General features: G+C 44.5%; 1 protein-coding gene across 5 annotated transcripts in view; it reads left to right on the forward strand.

The window, feature by feature from the left end:
- abhd18 (abhydrolase domain containing 18) overlaps window positions 1-16,390 on the forward strand; it is a 147,945-nt gene that overhangs the window by 90,462 nt on the left and 41,093 nt on the right. For all 5 annotated transcript variants that reach the window (XM_068042859.1, XM_068042867.1, XM_068042879.1 and 2 more), the window contains 3 exons: window positions 5,681-5,819; window positions 6,883-6,972; window positions 11,783-11,884. In XM_068042859.1, coding sequence (XP_067898960.1) covers window positions 5,681-5,819; window positions 6,883-6,972; window positions 11,783-11,884 — 331 coding nt within the window. The remainder of the gene's footprint in view (window positions 1-5,680; window positions 5,820-6,882; window positions 6,973-11,782; window positions 11,885-16,390) is intronic.

A 16,390-nucleotide genomic window follows, 5' to 3' on the forward strand; every position in this document is an offset into this window, starting at 1 on the left:
CCACTTTCTCCCCATATCCCTTGATCCCTTTGGCATTAGAAAATATATCTATCTCCTTCTTGAATATATTTAATAAATTGGCTCCACTGCCTTCTGCGGTAGAGAATTCCACAGGTTCACCACCCTCTGAGTGCATAAATTTCTCCTCATCTCGGTTCTAAATGGCATTCCCCGTATTCTGAGACTGTGATCCCTGGTTCTGGACTCCCCAGCCATCGGGAACATCCTCCCTGCATCCAGTCTGTCTAGTCCTGTTAGAATTTTATGGGTTTCTATGAGGGCGGCGCAGTGGTTAGCACTGCAGCCTCACAGCTCCAGGGACCCGGGTTCGATTCTGGGTACTGCCTGTGTGGAGTTTGCAAGTTCTCCCTGTGTCTGCGTGGGTTTTCTCCGGGTGCTCCGGTTTCCTCCCACAAGCCAAAAGACTTGCAGGTTGGTAGGTAAAGTGACCATTATAAATTGTCACTAGTATAGGTAGGTGGTAGGGAAATATAGGGACAGGTGGGGATGTTTGGTAGGAATATGGGATTAGTGTAGGATTAGTATAAATGGGTGGTTGATGGTCGGCACAGACTCGGTGGGCCGAAGGACCTGTTTCAGTGCTGTATCTCTAATCAGATCCCTTCTCATTCTTCTAAACTCTAGTGAATATAGGCCAAGTCGACCCAATCTCTCCTCATATGTCAACCCTGCCATTCCAGGAATCAGCCTAGTAAATCTTATTTGCACTCGCTCCATGGCAAGAACATACTTCCTCAGATGAGGAGACCAAAACTGCACACCATACTCCAGATGTGGTCTCACCAGCGACTGATGTACAAGGACACCCAGGTTTCGTTTCCCTTTCCCAATCTATCACCATTCAGATAATCCGCCTTTCTGTTTTTACAACCAAAGTGGATGACTTCACATTTATCCATGTTATACTGCATCTGCCATGCATTTGCCCACTCACCCAACTTGCCCAAATTACATTGGAGCCTCTTTGCACCCTCCTCACAGCTCACAGTCCGCACCCCCCACCTCCAGCTTTGTGAAGTCAGCAAACTTGGAAATGTTACATTTAGTTCCCTCACCCAAGTCATTAATATATATTGTACTCTTTACCCAAAGAGTGGTGAGAATGTCGAACTCGCTACCACAGAGAGTGGGTGAACTAACTAGTATAGATGCTTTTAAGGGGAGGCTAGATAAACATATGATGGAGAAGGAAAGAGAAGGTTATAATAGATTTACATGAGGAAAAATGGGAGGAGGCACTCATGGAGCATAAATGCTGACATGGACTTGTTGGACCGACTGGCCTATTTCTGTGCCGTATATCATATGTAATCCTATGTAATGCTGCCAAAATTATAGTGAAGGAGGAGGTAACTAAGATACTGGATGGGCAAAAAAATTGATTAAAAAGGAGATATTAGAAAGGCTGGCTGTACTCAAAGTTGATAAGTTACCAGGACTGAATGGAATGCATCCACATATGCTGAGAGAAATAAGTGGCCATCATCTTCCAATCTTCCTTAGATTGTGGTGGTGGTGCCAGAGGACTGGAGAATTGCAAATGTTACACCCTTGTTCAAAAAAGGGTGTAAGGATAAACCCAGCAATTACAGGCCAGTCAGTTTAAACTCTGTGTCGAGAAAGCTTTTAGAAACCAAAATTTGGAACAAAATTAACAGTCACTTGGACAAGGGTGGATTCATTAAGGAAAGCCAGCAATGGATTTGTTAAAGGCAAGTTGTATTTAACTAACTTGATTTGAATTTTTTGATGAGGTAACAGAGGGTTGATGTGGGTAATGTATTTGATGTGTATGACTTCCAAAAGGCGTTTGATATAGTGTCAATTTAATAGGCTTGTCAGCAAAATTGAGCACAGATAGGAAGTTGGCTGAGTGATAGGAAACAGGTAGTGGTGAACTGTTGTTTTTCAGTGTTCCCTAGGGGTCAGTACCAGTACCACTGTTTTTCTTGATATCTGTTAATGACTTGGACTTTAGTATACAGAACACAATTTCAAAATTTGCAGATGAAACACAACTTGGAAGTATTGTGACTTGCGAGGAGGATAGTGATAGACTTCAAGAGGATATAGACAGGAATAGGCAGACATGTGACAGATTAAATTTAATGCAGAGAAATATGAAGTGATACATTTTGTTCAGAAGAACAAGGAGAGGCAAAATAAACTAAAAGATACAATTCTAAAGGGGTGCAGGAACAGAGGGACCTGGGGGTATATGTGCACAAAGTATTGAAGGTAGACTCTATCTTTTCTCCGCTGGTGCAGTCTCTTCCCACCTACATCCGTGACTCTTCTGACGCCCTACGTCATTTTGACAATTTCCAATTTCCTGGTCCCAACCGCCTCCTCTTCACTATGGACGTCCAATCGCTCTACACCTCCATCCCCCACCAGGATGGTTTGAGGGCTCTCCGCTTCTTCCTGGAACAGAGGCCCAACCAGTCCCCATCCACCACCACCCTCCTCCGCCTGGCTGAACTTGTTCTCACATTGAACAACTTCTCCTTCAACTCCACGCACTTCCTTCAAGTAAAAGGTGTCGCTATGGGTACCCGCATGGGTCCTAGTTATGCCTGTCTTTTTGTGGGATATGTCGAGCATTCTTTGTTCCAGTCCTACTCAGGCCCCCTCCCCCAACTCTTTTTCCGGTACATTGATGACTGTATCGGTGCCGTTTCCTGCTCCCGCCCCGAACTCGAAAACTTTATCAACTTTGCTTCCAATTTCCACCCTTCTCTCACCTTTGCATGGTCCATCTCTGACACTTCCCTTCCCTTCCTCGACTTCTCTGTCTCCATCTCTGGGGATAGGTTGTCTACCAATATCCATTATAAGCCCACTGACTCCCACAGCTACCTGGACTACACTTCTTCACACCCTACCTCCTGTAAGGACTCCATTCCATTCTCCCAGTTTCTCCGTCTCCGACGCATCTGCTCTGATGATGCTACCTTCCATGACGGTGCTTCTGATATGACCTCCTTTTTCCTCAACCGAGGATTTCCCCCCACTGTGGTTGACAGGGCCCTCAACCGTGTCCGACCCATTCCCCGCACCTCTACCCTCACCCCTTCCCCTCCCTCCCAGAACCGTGACAGGGTTCCCCTTGTCCTCACTTTTCATCCCACCAGCCTCCATATCCAAAGGATCATCCTCCGCCATTTTCGCCACCTCCAGCGTGATGCCACTACCAGTCGCATCTTCCCCTCCCTTCCCCTGTCAGCATTCCGAAGGGATCGCTCCCTCCGCGACACCCTGGTCCACTCCTCCATTACCCCCACCACCTCGTCCCCGTCCCAGGGCACCTTCCCTTGCAATCGCAGGAGGTGTAATACCTGCTCATTTACCTCCTCTCTCCTCACTATCCCAGGCCCCAAACACTCCTTTCAGGTGAAGCAGCGATTTACTTGTACTTCTTTCAATGTAGTATACTGTATTCGCTGCTCACAGTGTGGTCTCCTCTACATTGGGGAGACCAAGCGCAGACTGGGTGACCGCTTTGCGGAACATCTCCGCTCAGTCCGCAAGCAGGACCCTGAGCTTCCGGTTGCTTGCCATTTCAACACTCCCCCCTGCTCTCATGCTCACATCTCTGTCCTGGGATTGCTGCAGTGTTCCAGTGAACATCAACGCAAGCTCGAGGAACAGCATCTCATCTACCGATTAGGCACACTACAGCCTGCCGGACTGAACATTGAGTTCAATAATTTCAGAGCATGACAGCCCCCCACTTTACTTTCATTTTTAGTCATTTTTAGTTATTTTTTCTTCCTTTTTTTTTGCATTCCTTTTTACATTTTTTGCATTTATTTCATTTCATCTTAGTTTGTTCAGTTTGCTTACCCACTGTTTTTTTCAGGTTGTTTTTCTTCAGGTTTGCACTTGCTGATGTTCTATATTCAGTATATTCACACCTAATCTGTACTAATGCTTTGTCTTTCAAAACACCATTAACATATTGTTTGCCTTTGCTCTGTGACCTTTTGGTCAGCTATGTGGCCTGGTCCAATCTGCACCTTCTCCTTTGTTATCTCTTGCCCAACCCCCACCTCACTTGTTTATAATCTGTGACTTTTCTAATATTTGTCAGTTCCGAAGAAGGGTCACTGACCCGAAACGTTAACTCTGCTTCTCTTTCCACAGATGCTGCCAGACCTGCTGAGTGAATCCAGCATTTCTTGTTTTTGATTGAAGGTAGCAGGGCAGGTTGAGAAAGTGGTTGAAAAGACATAAGTGATCCTGGGCTTTCTAAATCTAGGCAATAGCGTACAAAGTTCTGAAGAAGGGTCACTGACCTGAAACTTTAACTCTGCTTCTCTCTCCACAGATGCTGCCAGACCTGCTGAGTATTTCCAGAATTTCTTGGTTTTATTTCAGATTTCCAGCATCTGCAGTATGTTGCTTTTATTTTAGCTTACAGAGGCAGTAGGTTATGATGAATCTTTATAAAACACTGGTTCGATCTCAACTGGAGTATTGTGCCCAATCTGGGTACCACACTTTAGGAAGGATGTGAAGGCTTTAGAGAGGGTGTAGAAAAGATTTATGAGAATGCTTCCAAGGATTAGGAACTTCAGTTACGAGGATAGATTGGAGAAGCTGGGGCAGTTCTTCTTAGAAAAGAGATGGAAAGCATCCTACAACAGTTGGCGGCACAATGGTTAGCACCGCAGCCTCACAGTTCCAGCGACCCGGGTTCGGTTCTGGGTACTGCCTGTGCGGAGTTTGCAAGTTCTCCCTTTGACCTGCGTGGGTTTCCTCCGGATGCTCCAGTTTCCTCCCACATGCTGAAGACTTGCAGGTTGATTGGTAAATTGGCCATTGTAAATTGCCCCTAATGTAGGTAGGTGGTAGCATTGAGGGAAGGTGGGGATGTGAGAGGGATTAATGTGGGATTAGTATAAATGGGTGGTTGATGGTCGGCACAGACTCGGTGGGCTGAAGGGCCTGTTTCAGTGTTGTATCTCTGAAAAAAAAAGAAAAAAACACACAGGGGTGCAACATCAAACTGGAAAATCTGCATCTTCCATCAAGAGCATGATTTCCCATGATTTTGGAACTTCAATGCTGTTTTCTAATCAATCTCTGGTTGGAGTCCATACTATTTCCAATGAAGCTTCTCTGGGAAGTGTGAGTGTTTTCCCAGTCAGCATCATTTCCAGAGTCAACTAGCAATGGGGAAGATCTGAATCCAGAATCTCCATGCTGGCAGTAAAATAGTTTCCAAGACAACAGAAGTGCTAGTTACCTCCACACATCTGATCTTGGGAGGGGAAGGTGAGCCAGCCCACCCACTTCTGTTTACCATCCTGCAGCCCATGATGTTGGGTGGGGAGAGGATTGGACTGTTCATTATCGGCCTCCATTATTTTCATTTAGCCTGGAGCTCATTGTCTATGCACATACATCAAGAATGGCCAGTTGGGTGATGTATGAGAAAGCATTTGTGAAACCATACACAGCAACTGTTGGTAACTTCAGAAAAGCAAATCTTGCTTATAAATAAAGGAATGTAGTAATTTGCGCTAAAGGATTTCTATTGTACTTTATAGTGATAATGACATACATTTAAAAAGGTGGTTTGAAGAGGAAAATGTCAAAACTGCTGTTAAATAGTCCCAGTTTTCACTTGTTCCATCTTGTTTTCTCTGGACAGGAGGTCAAGTTTAAGGAATGTATCTGATCTTTTTGTGATGGGAGGAGCTCTAGTCCTGGAGTCTGCAGCTCTTCTTCATTGGCTGGAGAGAGGGGGTTATGGACCTCTAGGAATGACTGGGATATCAATGGGAGGTCATGTAAGTTTCAACATTTTATTAAGCTGCTGAACAGTCTGAAAGGTGAACAGATATAACTGAAAAAAATAAAGGTTGAAAATGCAGCAAATCCACTGTGCTAAGTGAGTTTCAATTTTACGTTTTGTATTTGTATTTCATATTTAGGATAGGTGAATTTTTAATCAAATATTGGTCATATAGTTACTAGAAGCCAATCCCTCCACTCCTCCTGCCAATGTTTGCCTGCCTCCCTCATACCAGGCTGTCCACTCTTGACCTATACCTAAGCTGTTAGACGAGGCGATTCTGCTTCAATGATTCCAGGGCCCTTCTGTCTATTTTGCCATGCCCTTTTAACATGCTATAAAAAACTTGGAACATTTCATTGCATGGTGCAGAACATCTTGTATTTTTAAATTACAGATCTGAAGGGTTTAGGCTTTTTGACTGAAAGTTTGATCTGACTGAAAGAGAAGAGTGAGGACCTGCAGAGTGGAGACATTGATGGTGGTTGCTGGACAAATGGATAAGGAGAGGAGGAAATAAAGGCAGAAGTGGATGGGAATGGGTGGCTGAGCATGAGACGAGTGGACAGAAATGGATAGACTGGGATGGGCATGGAGTGGGTAGAGCAGAATGCAATAGAGAAGGGAAAGGCTAGTTGTTGTGTGAGATGGGAACAGAACAAATATGAGCAGGACAGAAGGGTGGGAAGGATGATTTGGAGACAGGAATGTTAATTGGCATTATAAAATATATGGCTAAATTGCATGTATCAGTCAACATTAAAGAATATACATTTAAATATTAATTATAATAGAATGTTCGAACAATTGCCTTTAAGTAAAAGAAGTAAGATGACGTTTTGCTTGCAAGAAATTTGATCTGTGGTCACTACACCACTACCAATTTGGAGTAGAATTCATTTGCCTTTTCTATATTGCCTTGTGAAACAAACAGTCCAGATGGCTTTGGTTCACTAATGCATTTTTGTACTGATTTAAGAGCGCTGCTACATAAAATGGCTTCTGGAGAAGATTGCTTTCTATTAATTGCAGTGATGCACTAAATATCTTATTTGCAGATGGCATCCTTAGCCGTAAGTAACTGGCCCAAACCTATACCACTAGTACCCTGTTTGTCCTGGTCTACAGCCTCGGGAGTTTTTACTACAGTAAGTAATCACTATTGGTTTCAATTCTGTAATTCGCAACTTCATTGAATCTGAAGAAATGCTGAAACATTGTGTGGAGAGATTGAATGGAAGGCTTTCTAAAAGAAAATCCTGCTAGTTTGTGAGTTTGTGTGTTTCCATTAAACTTTTTGTTTTGTTACACTTGCACTGTGGATATTGTATGAAGTCCATTTTGAAAATGGAATTGAAATTGTTGATTGCAACAGTGACTTTTGGCCTCTGGTTTCCAGTTTAAGTTAGAAATTTTCAGTCCTAAGCTAAGTAACTCTTTTTTAAGTAAGAACTTTGAAGAATTTAAAAAGAGCCTGTAACAGTTCACACATAACTTTGTATGCTGCACAAAATAAATTTGACTTTAAGTTCTCACTTTTCTGGGTTTTTTCCACCTCACTATCCCAATACTATGGGAAGGAGGGTGAGGCAGCAATTTGTTTTGCCGCTGCCATTCATCAATTCTAAGTGCTTTATGCCTTCATTTAAAAGTGGTTTATTCCTCTGAGATAAGCCCATAACTTTCCTCTGTGCCCCTCACAGCATTCTGAAAAGGGTTTATTATGGCACTCATTGCTGCCTCCTTACAAAGCAATGCTAACAGCTCCAGTCTACCAAAATAAAAGCAAAATACTGCAGATGCTGGAAATCTGAAATAAAAACAAGAAATGCTGGAAATACTCAACAGGTCTGGCAGCATTGTGGAGAGAGAAGCAGAGTTAACGTTTCACGTCAGCGGCCTTTCATCAGAACTGGCCCCAGTCTACTCTTTTGCTGATATTCCCACCCATTGTGCCTGCTGGGGACCTATCTTGCCAATCTCACCTTGATCTATCTATCTTCTCCTCTGGCCCCTTCTGCTCCTTTGAACACCTCTTTGTTCAATCCCTCTCACCTCCCCTTTGCAATCCTCATTCTCTACTGCCCACCCAAAGTTCCACACCAAGCTTCTCACCGAGATACCCTCACTGCTTTCCTCCCTCAGCCTCTGCACCGAATGACTTCTGAGTGATTTCAACTTTTATCTTGCTTCACTTTTCCCTCTGTTCTGAGTTCCTTGCTTTCCTGTTCTACCTTAATCTATCCCACCAAATAACCTCTGCTACCATATTCAGAGCTAACCCCTTGACCTTGCCATTCACCTTGTCTCTCTTTTCCCAAAACACAGTCACAGATTAGTACATCTCTGATCCTTTCTGATATTCTTCATCACTCAACATTCCCATTCTCACGTCCAACCCTACTTCCTCTGCACCACCTCTGGAAAAGGATCTCACCCAAGTCACTTATAATGGCACTTTGAAACTCCCAACTTTAAAGCCTTTGATTCTCCGATACATTTGCTGCTATCAATCTACTCAATAACACCTTTACCTCCACTTTTGATTCCCTTGTCCCCAGTAAAACCTTTGCTCCCTCCCATCCTGGTCGCTCCCCCTTGTACGGCCCCTTCTTTGCAAACTTGAACATAAATGCACACAATTGGATCAGCCATTCATTGTCAGATCTGCTAGACCACTCAAGCACTCATCTGCCACAATTGCTCATCCTGAAATGCAGTCAACCCCTGGCTTCTTTTGCCCACTAGCAATTGTTTCCTTAGATCCCTCTCCCCTGCCCCCTTCACCCTCACCTCCAACATGTGAGGGGCTCATGAACTTATTTGTCACTAAGATTGAGACGAATAGTTTTATCTGTCTCTGCATTCCTTCCATCCCTTTGCCCATTAAAACAAGGTTCCCTCCCCCTGCCCCCCCCCCTCCACCATCGGAACCTAGCTCTGTATTCACATTTTTCTCTTCTCCCCAGTCTCCCCTCATGCCCCCTCCAAGCTCATCTTGCCCATGAGATGGACTTGTTGCCCGTCCAATTCTATTCCCACGAAATTTCTGACCACCCCACTTTCTTTCCTGGCCCCCATGCTAGCTGATGATGTAAATAGTTTCCTCCCATTAGGTACTGTCTCCTTTTCAACACTGCCATCACCCACTTCTAAGTTTTAAAATAAAACCCTTGACCCCTGCTCCCTTGCAAACTACAGTCTGATCTCTAACCTCCCTAAGTCCTGTTGTTGCCTCCCAAATCCTTGTCCATCTTTCCTGCAACTTCATGTTTGAACCACTCTGTTTTCCACCCCATTCACAGCACTGGTAGGGCCCTAATCAAAGTCACAAATGATATCCTTTGTGATTGTGACCAGGGTGCGCTAGTCTTTCTCGTCCTTCATGACTTGTCTGCGGCTTTTAACACAGTTGACCACACTATTCAACTCCAACATCTCTCCTTGGTTGTCCAGCTGAGTGGAGCTGCCCTCACTTATACCTCCAGAATGGACTATTCCAATGTTCTCCTGACTGCCCTGTCATCTTCCACCCTCCATAAGCTTGACCTCATCCAAAGCTCTGCTGCCAGCATCCTAACCCACACCAAGTCCTGTTCACCTATCATCCTGTGCTGATCTTCATTGGCTCCTGGTCCACCAATGCCTTGGTTTTAACAATGATCATCCCCCTGTTCAAATCTGTGTGTTCCTTAAATTCTGACCACTTGTGCATCCCCGACTCTCTTCGCACCATTATCAGTGGCCATGCCTTCAGCCATCTAGTCCCAGGCTCTCTCGTTCCCTCCCTAAATCTCTGTGTGTCTCACCCCTCACTCCTTCTTTAAGAAACTCCTTAAAACCTACCTTTTTGACCAAGCTTTTACTCAGCTGTTCTGAAAAAAAATTTTCAGGCTCATTGTATATTTTTATCTCATTACAACCTGTGAAGAGCTTGGGACATTTTACTTCGTAAATGCGCTATATAAATGCAAGTTTAGTATGTAAACCTCATCAGATTTGATTAAATTCCTGCAGTTTATCTCTCAAGTTACTTACAAACTTATAAAACCTATTGCTGTCCAATTTTGGGTTGATGAACATGTTAGATTTGAAAGCAACTATGAAATTTGGTTTCAGATCCACTCAGACTGATGGGTAAAAGTCTCTGGTTATCAGTGTCATATGTGAAATGAGTTTGGTCAGTCTCGGCTCATTGTGGGAAATGGAAGATATCTCCCTCAAGTTGGGACTCTTGAGTCAATAGGAGTGCTGCTAATGGGTGTCTGAATTTATAAAGTTTTTAATTTCCCTGCATTAATAACCACATTGAGCATAGACATTTTATTTTAAAAATTACTTTAAAAATGTTATTAAAGTTTTATTTAATATAAAATTTTTATTTTAAAAAAGAACATTTGACTATAATTGTTTCAGAACCTTCAGGCTAGAAAGAGAAAAATAGCCAAAGTTCTTTCTCCGTCCACAATTTTTGTTGAGTTTGTTTTGAAGAAGTTATCAGTTAGATAAATAAAGGGAATGCAGTCGATGTGATGTATGTGGATTTTCAGAAAGTACTTGATAAGTTGCTTGTTATAAAAAGTCAGGTATATGCTACGAGGAAATACAGCAAAAGTTGGAGGAAGTAAGTATAGTAGTGTTTGGGTTAATGGATGGCCACATTGAAGATGGATTGGAAGTAGTGTACTCCAGGGATCACTATTGGATCCACTTGAGTTTTCAGTATATAAAGCTGATTTAGCTATGAGCATAGGGAGCATAATATTGAAATGTGCTGATAACGCAGAAGTAGGTTGATTGGCAAACATCAAAGAGGACTGTGAAACTCTTCATGAGGACTTGACACATTAGTGGAATCAGCATATGTGTCAGATGCAGTTTAATGTGGAGCAATGTGTAATACATTTTGGGAGGAAAAACAAGTAATAGGAATATACATTCAAAAGATGCTGAAGAGTATGGATGAACAAATGCTTCAGAGTTTAAGTAATAACTTCCTGAAAATGCAAGTGCAGATAGATGATAAAAGGTCTATAGAATTTGAAGTAATATTCTACAAGCTAATAGTTAGGTCACAGTTCAAGTACTTTATGCAATTCAGGGTGTGCTCTCATACGACTTTAGATCTATAGAACGTGGACAACACAGACTCACCAAGATGATGCCAGGGATTGGAAACTACAATTACGAGGAGAGATGGGAGATACTGGAACCAGTTTTACTGGAGCAAACAAGACGAAAAATTCTTGGAGCTTTTTTAAAATTATGAAGGACTTTGATAGAATCAATAGGGAAGAACTGTTTTCCCTAGCTGGAGAGTCAGTGACTTGTCATCAGTTAAAATGGTAACTCTATGGCAGGATTGGTCAAGAGAAATGTCATAATACACAGATTTTGGAACATGGAATACTTTGAAACAGGGATTGGTTAAAGCATTGGCCTTTGAATCACTAGGGCAAACTTGGATAAATATTTGAAGCAGAGGAAGATACAGGGTTATTGGGAGAGAGCCAGGCAGTAGAATTAATTATGGATTCCTCTAGCAAAGAGTCGGCACAGGTATGACTGGCAGAATGGCCACCTCCTGTGCTGTAAACTTCTACGGTTTTAATTCCTTTAACTGTTCCATGGGATAGGAAATCTGCAAGGAAGACAAATTGGTAATGTTATAACCTTGCCATTTAAGTTCATGATTGTATTTTTCTAAAATCAATTTGTGTAAGTATATTTGTTGTGAACTATTAATATTTCTGAATCCAAAAGTGAGTGACTTTTATGTTTCATGATATTGTGCTGAATATTCAAAATTATACATACAGTAAGTAGAACAAATCTCTCTGGTCTGAGAACAATAGAAAATTGTTTTGTTGAAACACAAAAATGTAGCTGTAGCTCTGTAAAGTATTAAGTGTAAGTATACTGAATATTGTTTTATTTTAATATTATTGCTATTCACAGGGTGTTTTAAGCAAAGCAGTGAATTGGAGAGAGCTGGAAAAACAGTATGCTACAGAAACTGTTTATGAAGAAGAAATTATCAGACTGCTAGAGTACTGTGGAGTAAGTTTGTTTTAGTTTGCAAAGTGCTACATGTCAATGCACTGAATGTAATCATTGCCTTTGTATCATATTGTTATTTGAAATGAGATAAACTGCGTTCAAAGATTTACCATGGGTGGCATGTCAACTGAGGATTAAGATCCTTAGGCCCCTTGACATCTGGGCAACTGATGTGTCATTGAAACAAGTGATTTTTCTATCCAGAAAACTAGAGTCTCTAGTAATCTGAAACCCCTATATTTCCAGCATAAAACTGTGTCCAGTTTATATAATTATTTGGTCACTTTGTTAGCAACATCTCTAGATATAATCAAACCAATATAGTTAATCAGCATCACCTCAGAGAGGTTTAATTTAAAACTGAATGCAAAATGTTAAGACACAATTGATCGAGGGAGCATTCATCTGAGCTCAACTGTTGGTACAGCTATTTTTTTAAATCACCGACTCCATGAGGTGTGACGTTGGCCATCGGGGCACCAGATTGGCAGTACCTGGGGGGGGTGGCCAAAGATTCAAGACAGGGCCAGAACAGCAGCCTGCAACAGCTTTGAGAAGGCTGAAAAAGATTTGCATCACCATTAAAATGTTTGGCTCCAAAAGTCAGCTTTGTGGGCGTGGCCTAGCGAAAGAACAGGACACGAGCAATAGCACTGTCAATCCCAAGTCTAACAGTTAGGCGTGGCAATTGTTATGACAGTGCTTCTATATTTTTTTAAGTATTTTTATTGAGGACTCATGTAATTTAGATTTATGGACATTGCTTTATTTGGAAAAACTGAAAAGGATTCCATGGATGTTTTTTTCATTGGGGTCATTGTTTGAGGTCTTGTTTGAAAACAACATTTACTGGAAGTCACCTACCTGTCTTCAGATAAATACCTAGCAGGGGGAGATTTTTACAGAGAAATGACGGGTCAAGATTTGTAGGGGTCAGGAGGCTTGACTCTTGAGATATTGTTTTTGGTTTAGCTTTGGACAGTGTGTTGGGGTGTGAACTGGTTTGAAGGCAGTTGGAGAAAACCAGCCAAGAGAGCAGTCACCATCAGTACCCTCTTCCATCTCTTTTGAGAACGTCCTGAGAGTCAAGTGTAAGAAATAGAGAAACTGATGCTGCATTTCTCCTGAAATGCCTGACAGAAACCCCTGACGCCGCATTTCTCCTGGAAAGCCTGCAAAACTGATGCTCAACGTCGCCTGAAAAGAACTGCTATAGAAAAAGCCTGGCAACAGCCATCTATGACTATCTGGGACGCCAGAATAAAGGGCCAACTGACATCTTTCCACATTTTTTCTTCTTCAAGAATTAGCAAGTATTTGGCCAAATATTCTTTTTTTTTTCTGTAACAGAGCTCTAAAGAGAAAATCTCTATTTTTTTGGTTAACCTGTGAATGTGTGTGTTTGTGTGTGTGGGGGGGGGCTAAGCTAAAAAGGGAATTCGCATATTTCACTCTGTGTTAATGCTTTGCTTCATTACTGATTATGACTTGTTTTATAATAAACTGATATTTTTGTTGTTTATTAAAGAAACCTGGTGGTGTATTATATTCTGGAATGAAAATAGAGTCTATGATTGACCGTATCGGTAACTGGGTACACATTTAAATATATGTTGTGACCTGTGGAGAAGTGGAACTAGAAAAAACAGTGCCCTTCTCCCGCTGCGGTTGTAACACTATCTAGTGTACTGCAAGCCAGTGGAGTCACAGAATTTACCCCAGGGATTGGCAACGTGTGTCCATGGTAAAAGATTTTGAGGTCTATGACTGGTAATTGCAGGGATGAGAAATTTCCCATTGGCTTCTCCTTTCCAACCAGAGCGGCTGTAAAAAAAATAATAAAAATGGCAATCTAGTTTCACAGCTGACAGGTGCTGGAAGCGGGAACAGCAGCACCCGAACTTTGGACAGATTCTCGGTGTTCCGGCAGGTTCTGATTTTTTTTAAAAGCACGACGGAAAACCCGAATCTGTCCGAAGTTCAGAAACTGCTGTTCCTGCTCTCAGTAACAGTCAGAGAGAGTGTGGGGGGAGAAGGGCAAAGTGAGAGAGTGTGGTGGGGGGGGAAGAGAGAGAGTGTGGTGGTAGGGAGAGAGAGTGTGGTGGTAGGGAGAGAGAATGTGTGGGTGAGGAGAGAGAGTGTGTGGGTGAGGAGAGAGAGTGTGTGGGCGAGGAGAGAGAGAGAGTGTGTGGGTGAGGAGAGAGAGAGAGTGTGTGGGTGAGGAGAGAGAGAGAGAGTGTGTGGGTGAGGAGAGAGAGAGAGTGTGTGGGTGAGGAGAGAGAGAGAGTGTGTGGGTGAGGAGAGAGAGAGAGTGTGTGGGTGAGGAGAGAGAGAGAGTGTGTGGGTGAGGAGAGAGAGAGAGTGTGTGGGTGAGGAGAGAGAGAGAGTGTGTGGGTGAGGAGAGAGAGAGAGTGTGTGGGTGAGGAGAGAGAGAGAGTGTGTGGGTGAGGAGAGAGAGAGTGTGTGGGTGAGGAGAGAGAGAGAGTGTGTGGGTGAGGAGAGAGAGAGTGTGTGGGGAGGAGAGAGAGAGTGTGTGGGGAGGAGAGAGAGAGTGTGGTGGGAGGAGAAAGAGAGTGTGGTGGTAGGGAGAGAGAGTGTGTGGGTGAGGAGAGAGAGAGTGTGGTGGGAGGAGAGAGAGAGAGAGAGTGTGGTGGGAGGAGAGAGAGAGTGTGGTGGTAGGGAGAGAGAGAGTGTGTGGGTGAGGAGAGAGAGAGAGTGTGTGGGTGAGGAGAGAGAGAGAGTGTGTGGGTGAGGAGAGAGAGAGAGTGTGTGGGTGAGGAGAGAGAGAGAGTGTGTGGGTGAGGAGAGAGAGAGAGTGTGTGGGTGAGGAGAGAGAGAGAGTGTGTGGGTGAGGAGAGAGAGAGAGTGTGTGGGTGAGGAGAGAGAGAGAGTGTGTGGGTGAGGAGAGAGAGAGAGTGTGGGGGTGAGGAGAGAGAGAGAGTGTGGGGAGGAGAGAGAGAGTGTGTGGGGAGGAGAGAGAGAGTGTGGTGGGAGGAGAGAGAGTGTGGTGGTAGGGAGAGAGAGTGTGTGGGTGAGGAGAGAGAGAGTGTGGTGGGAGGTGAGAGAGAGTGTGGTGGTAGGGAGAGAGAGTGTGTGGGTGAGGAGAGAGAGAGAGTGTGTGGGTGAGGAGAGAGAGAGAGTGTGTGGGTGAGGAGAGAGAGAGAGTGTGTGGGTGAGGAGAGAGAGAGAGTGTGTGGGTGAGGAGAGAGAGAGAGTGTGTGGGTGAGGAGAGAGAGAGAGTGTGTGGGTGAGGAGAGAGAGAGAGTGTGTGGGTGAGGAGAGAGAGAGAGTGTGTGGGTGAGGAGAGAGAGAGTGTGTGGGAGGAGAGAGAGTGTGGTGGGAGGAGAGAGAGTGTGGTGGGAGGAGAGAGAGTGTGGTGGTAGGGAGAGAGAGTGTGTGGGTGAGGAGAGAGAGAGTGTGTGGGTGAGGAGAGAGAGAGAGAGAGTGTGTGGGTGAGGAGAGAGAGAGTGTGGTGGGAGGAGAGAGAGAGTGTGGTGGTAGGGAGAGAGAGTGTGTGGGTGAGGAGAGAGAGAGAGTGTGTGGGTGAGGAGAGAGAGAGAGTGTGTGGGTGAGGAGAGAGAGAGAGAGTGTGTGGGTGAGGAGAGAGAGAGAGTGTGTGGGTGAGGAGAGAGAGAGAGTGTGTGGGTGAGGAGAGAGAGAGAGAGTGTGGGGAGGAGAGAGAGAGTGTGTGGGGAGGAGAGAGAGAGTGTGTGGGGAGGAGAGAGAGAGTGTGGTGGGAGGAGAGAGAGAGTGTGGTGGTAGGGAGAGAGAGTGTGTGGGTGAGGAGAGAGAGAGTGTGTGGGTGAGGAGAGAGAGAGAGAGAGTGTGTGGGTGAGGAGAGAGAGAGTGTGGTGGGAGGAGAGAGAGAGTGTGGTGGTAGGGAGAGAGAGTGTGTGGGTGAGGAGAGAGAGAGTGTGTGGGTGAGGAGAGAGAGAGAGTGTGTGGGTGAGGAGAGAGAGAGAGAGAGAGTGTGTGGGTGAGGAGAGAGAGAGAGAGTGTGTGGGGGAGGAGAGAGAGTGTGTGGGGGAGGAGAGAGAGAGTGTGGTGGGAGGAGAGAGAGAGTGTGGTGGTAGGGAGAGAGAGTGTGTGGGTGAGGAGAGAGAGAGTGTGTGGGTGAGGAGAGAGAGAGAGAGAGTGTGTGGGTGAGGAGAGAGAGTGTGTGGTGGGAGGAGAGAGAGAGTGTGGTGGTAGGGAGAGAGAGTGTGGTGGTAGGGAGAGAGAGTGTGTGGGTGAGGAGAGAGAGAGTGTGTGGGTGAGGAGAGAGAGAGAGAGAGAGTGTGTGGGTGAGGAGAGAGAGAGAGAGTGTGTGGGTGAGGAGAGAGAGAGTGTGTGGGTGAGGAGAGAGAGAGAGAGAGTGTGTGGGTGAGGAGAGAGAGAGAGAGAGTGTGTGGGTGAGGAGAGAGAGAGAGAGAGTGTGTGGGTGAGGAGAGAGAGAGAGAGAGTGTGTGGGTGAGGAGAGAGAGAGAGAGAGTGTGTGGGTGAGGAGAGAGAGAGAGAGAGTGTGTG

Source organism: Heterodontus francisci, chromosome 1 (genome assembly GCF_036365525.1).
Source record: "Heterodontus francisci isolate sHetFra1 chromosome 1, sHetFra1.hap1, whole genome shotgun sequence".
NCBI lineage: Eukaryota > Metazoa > Chordata > Chondrichthyes > Heterodontiformes > Heterodontidae > Heterodontus > Heterodontus francisci.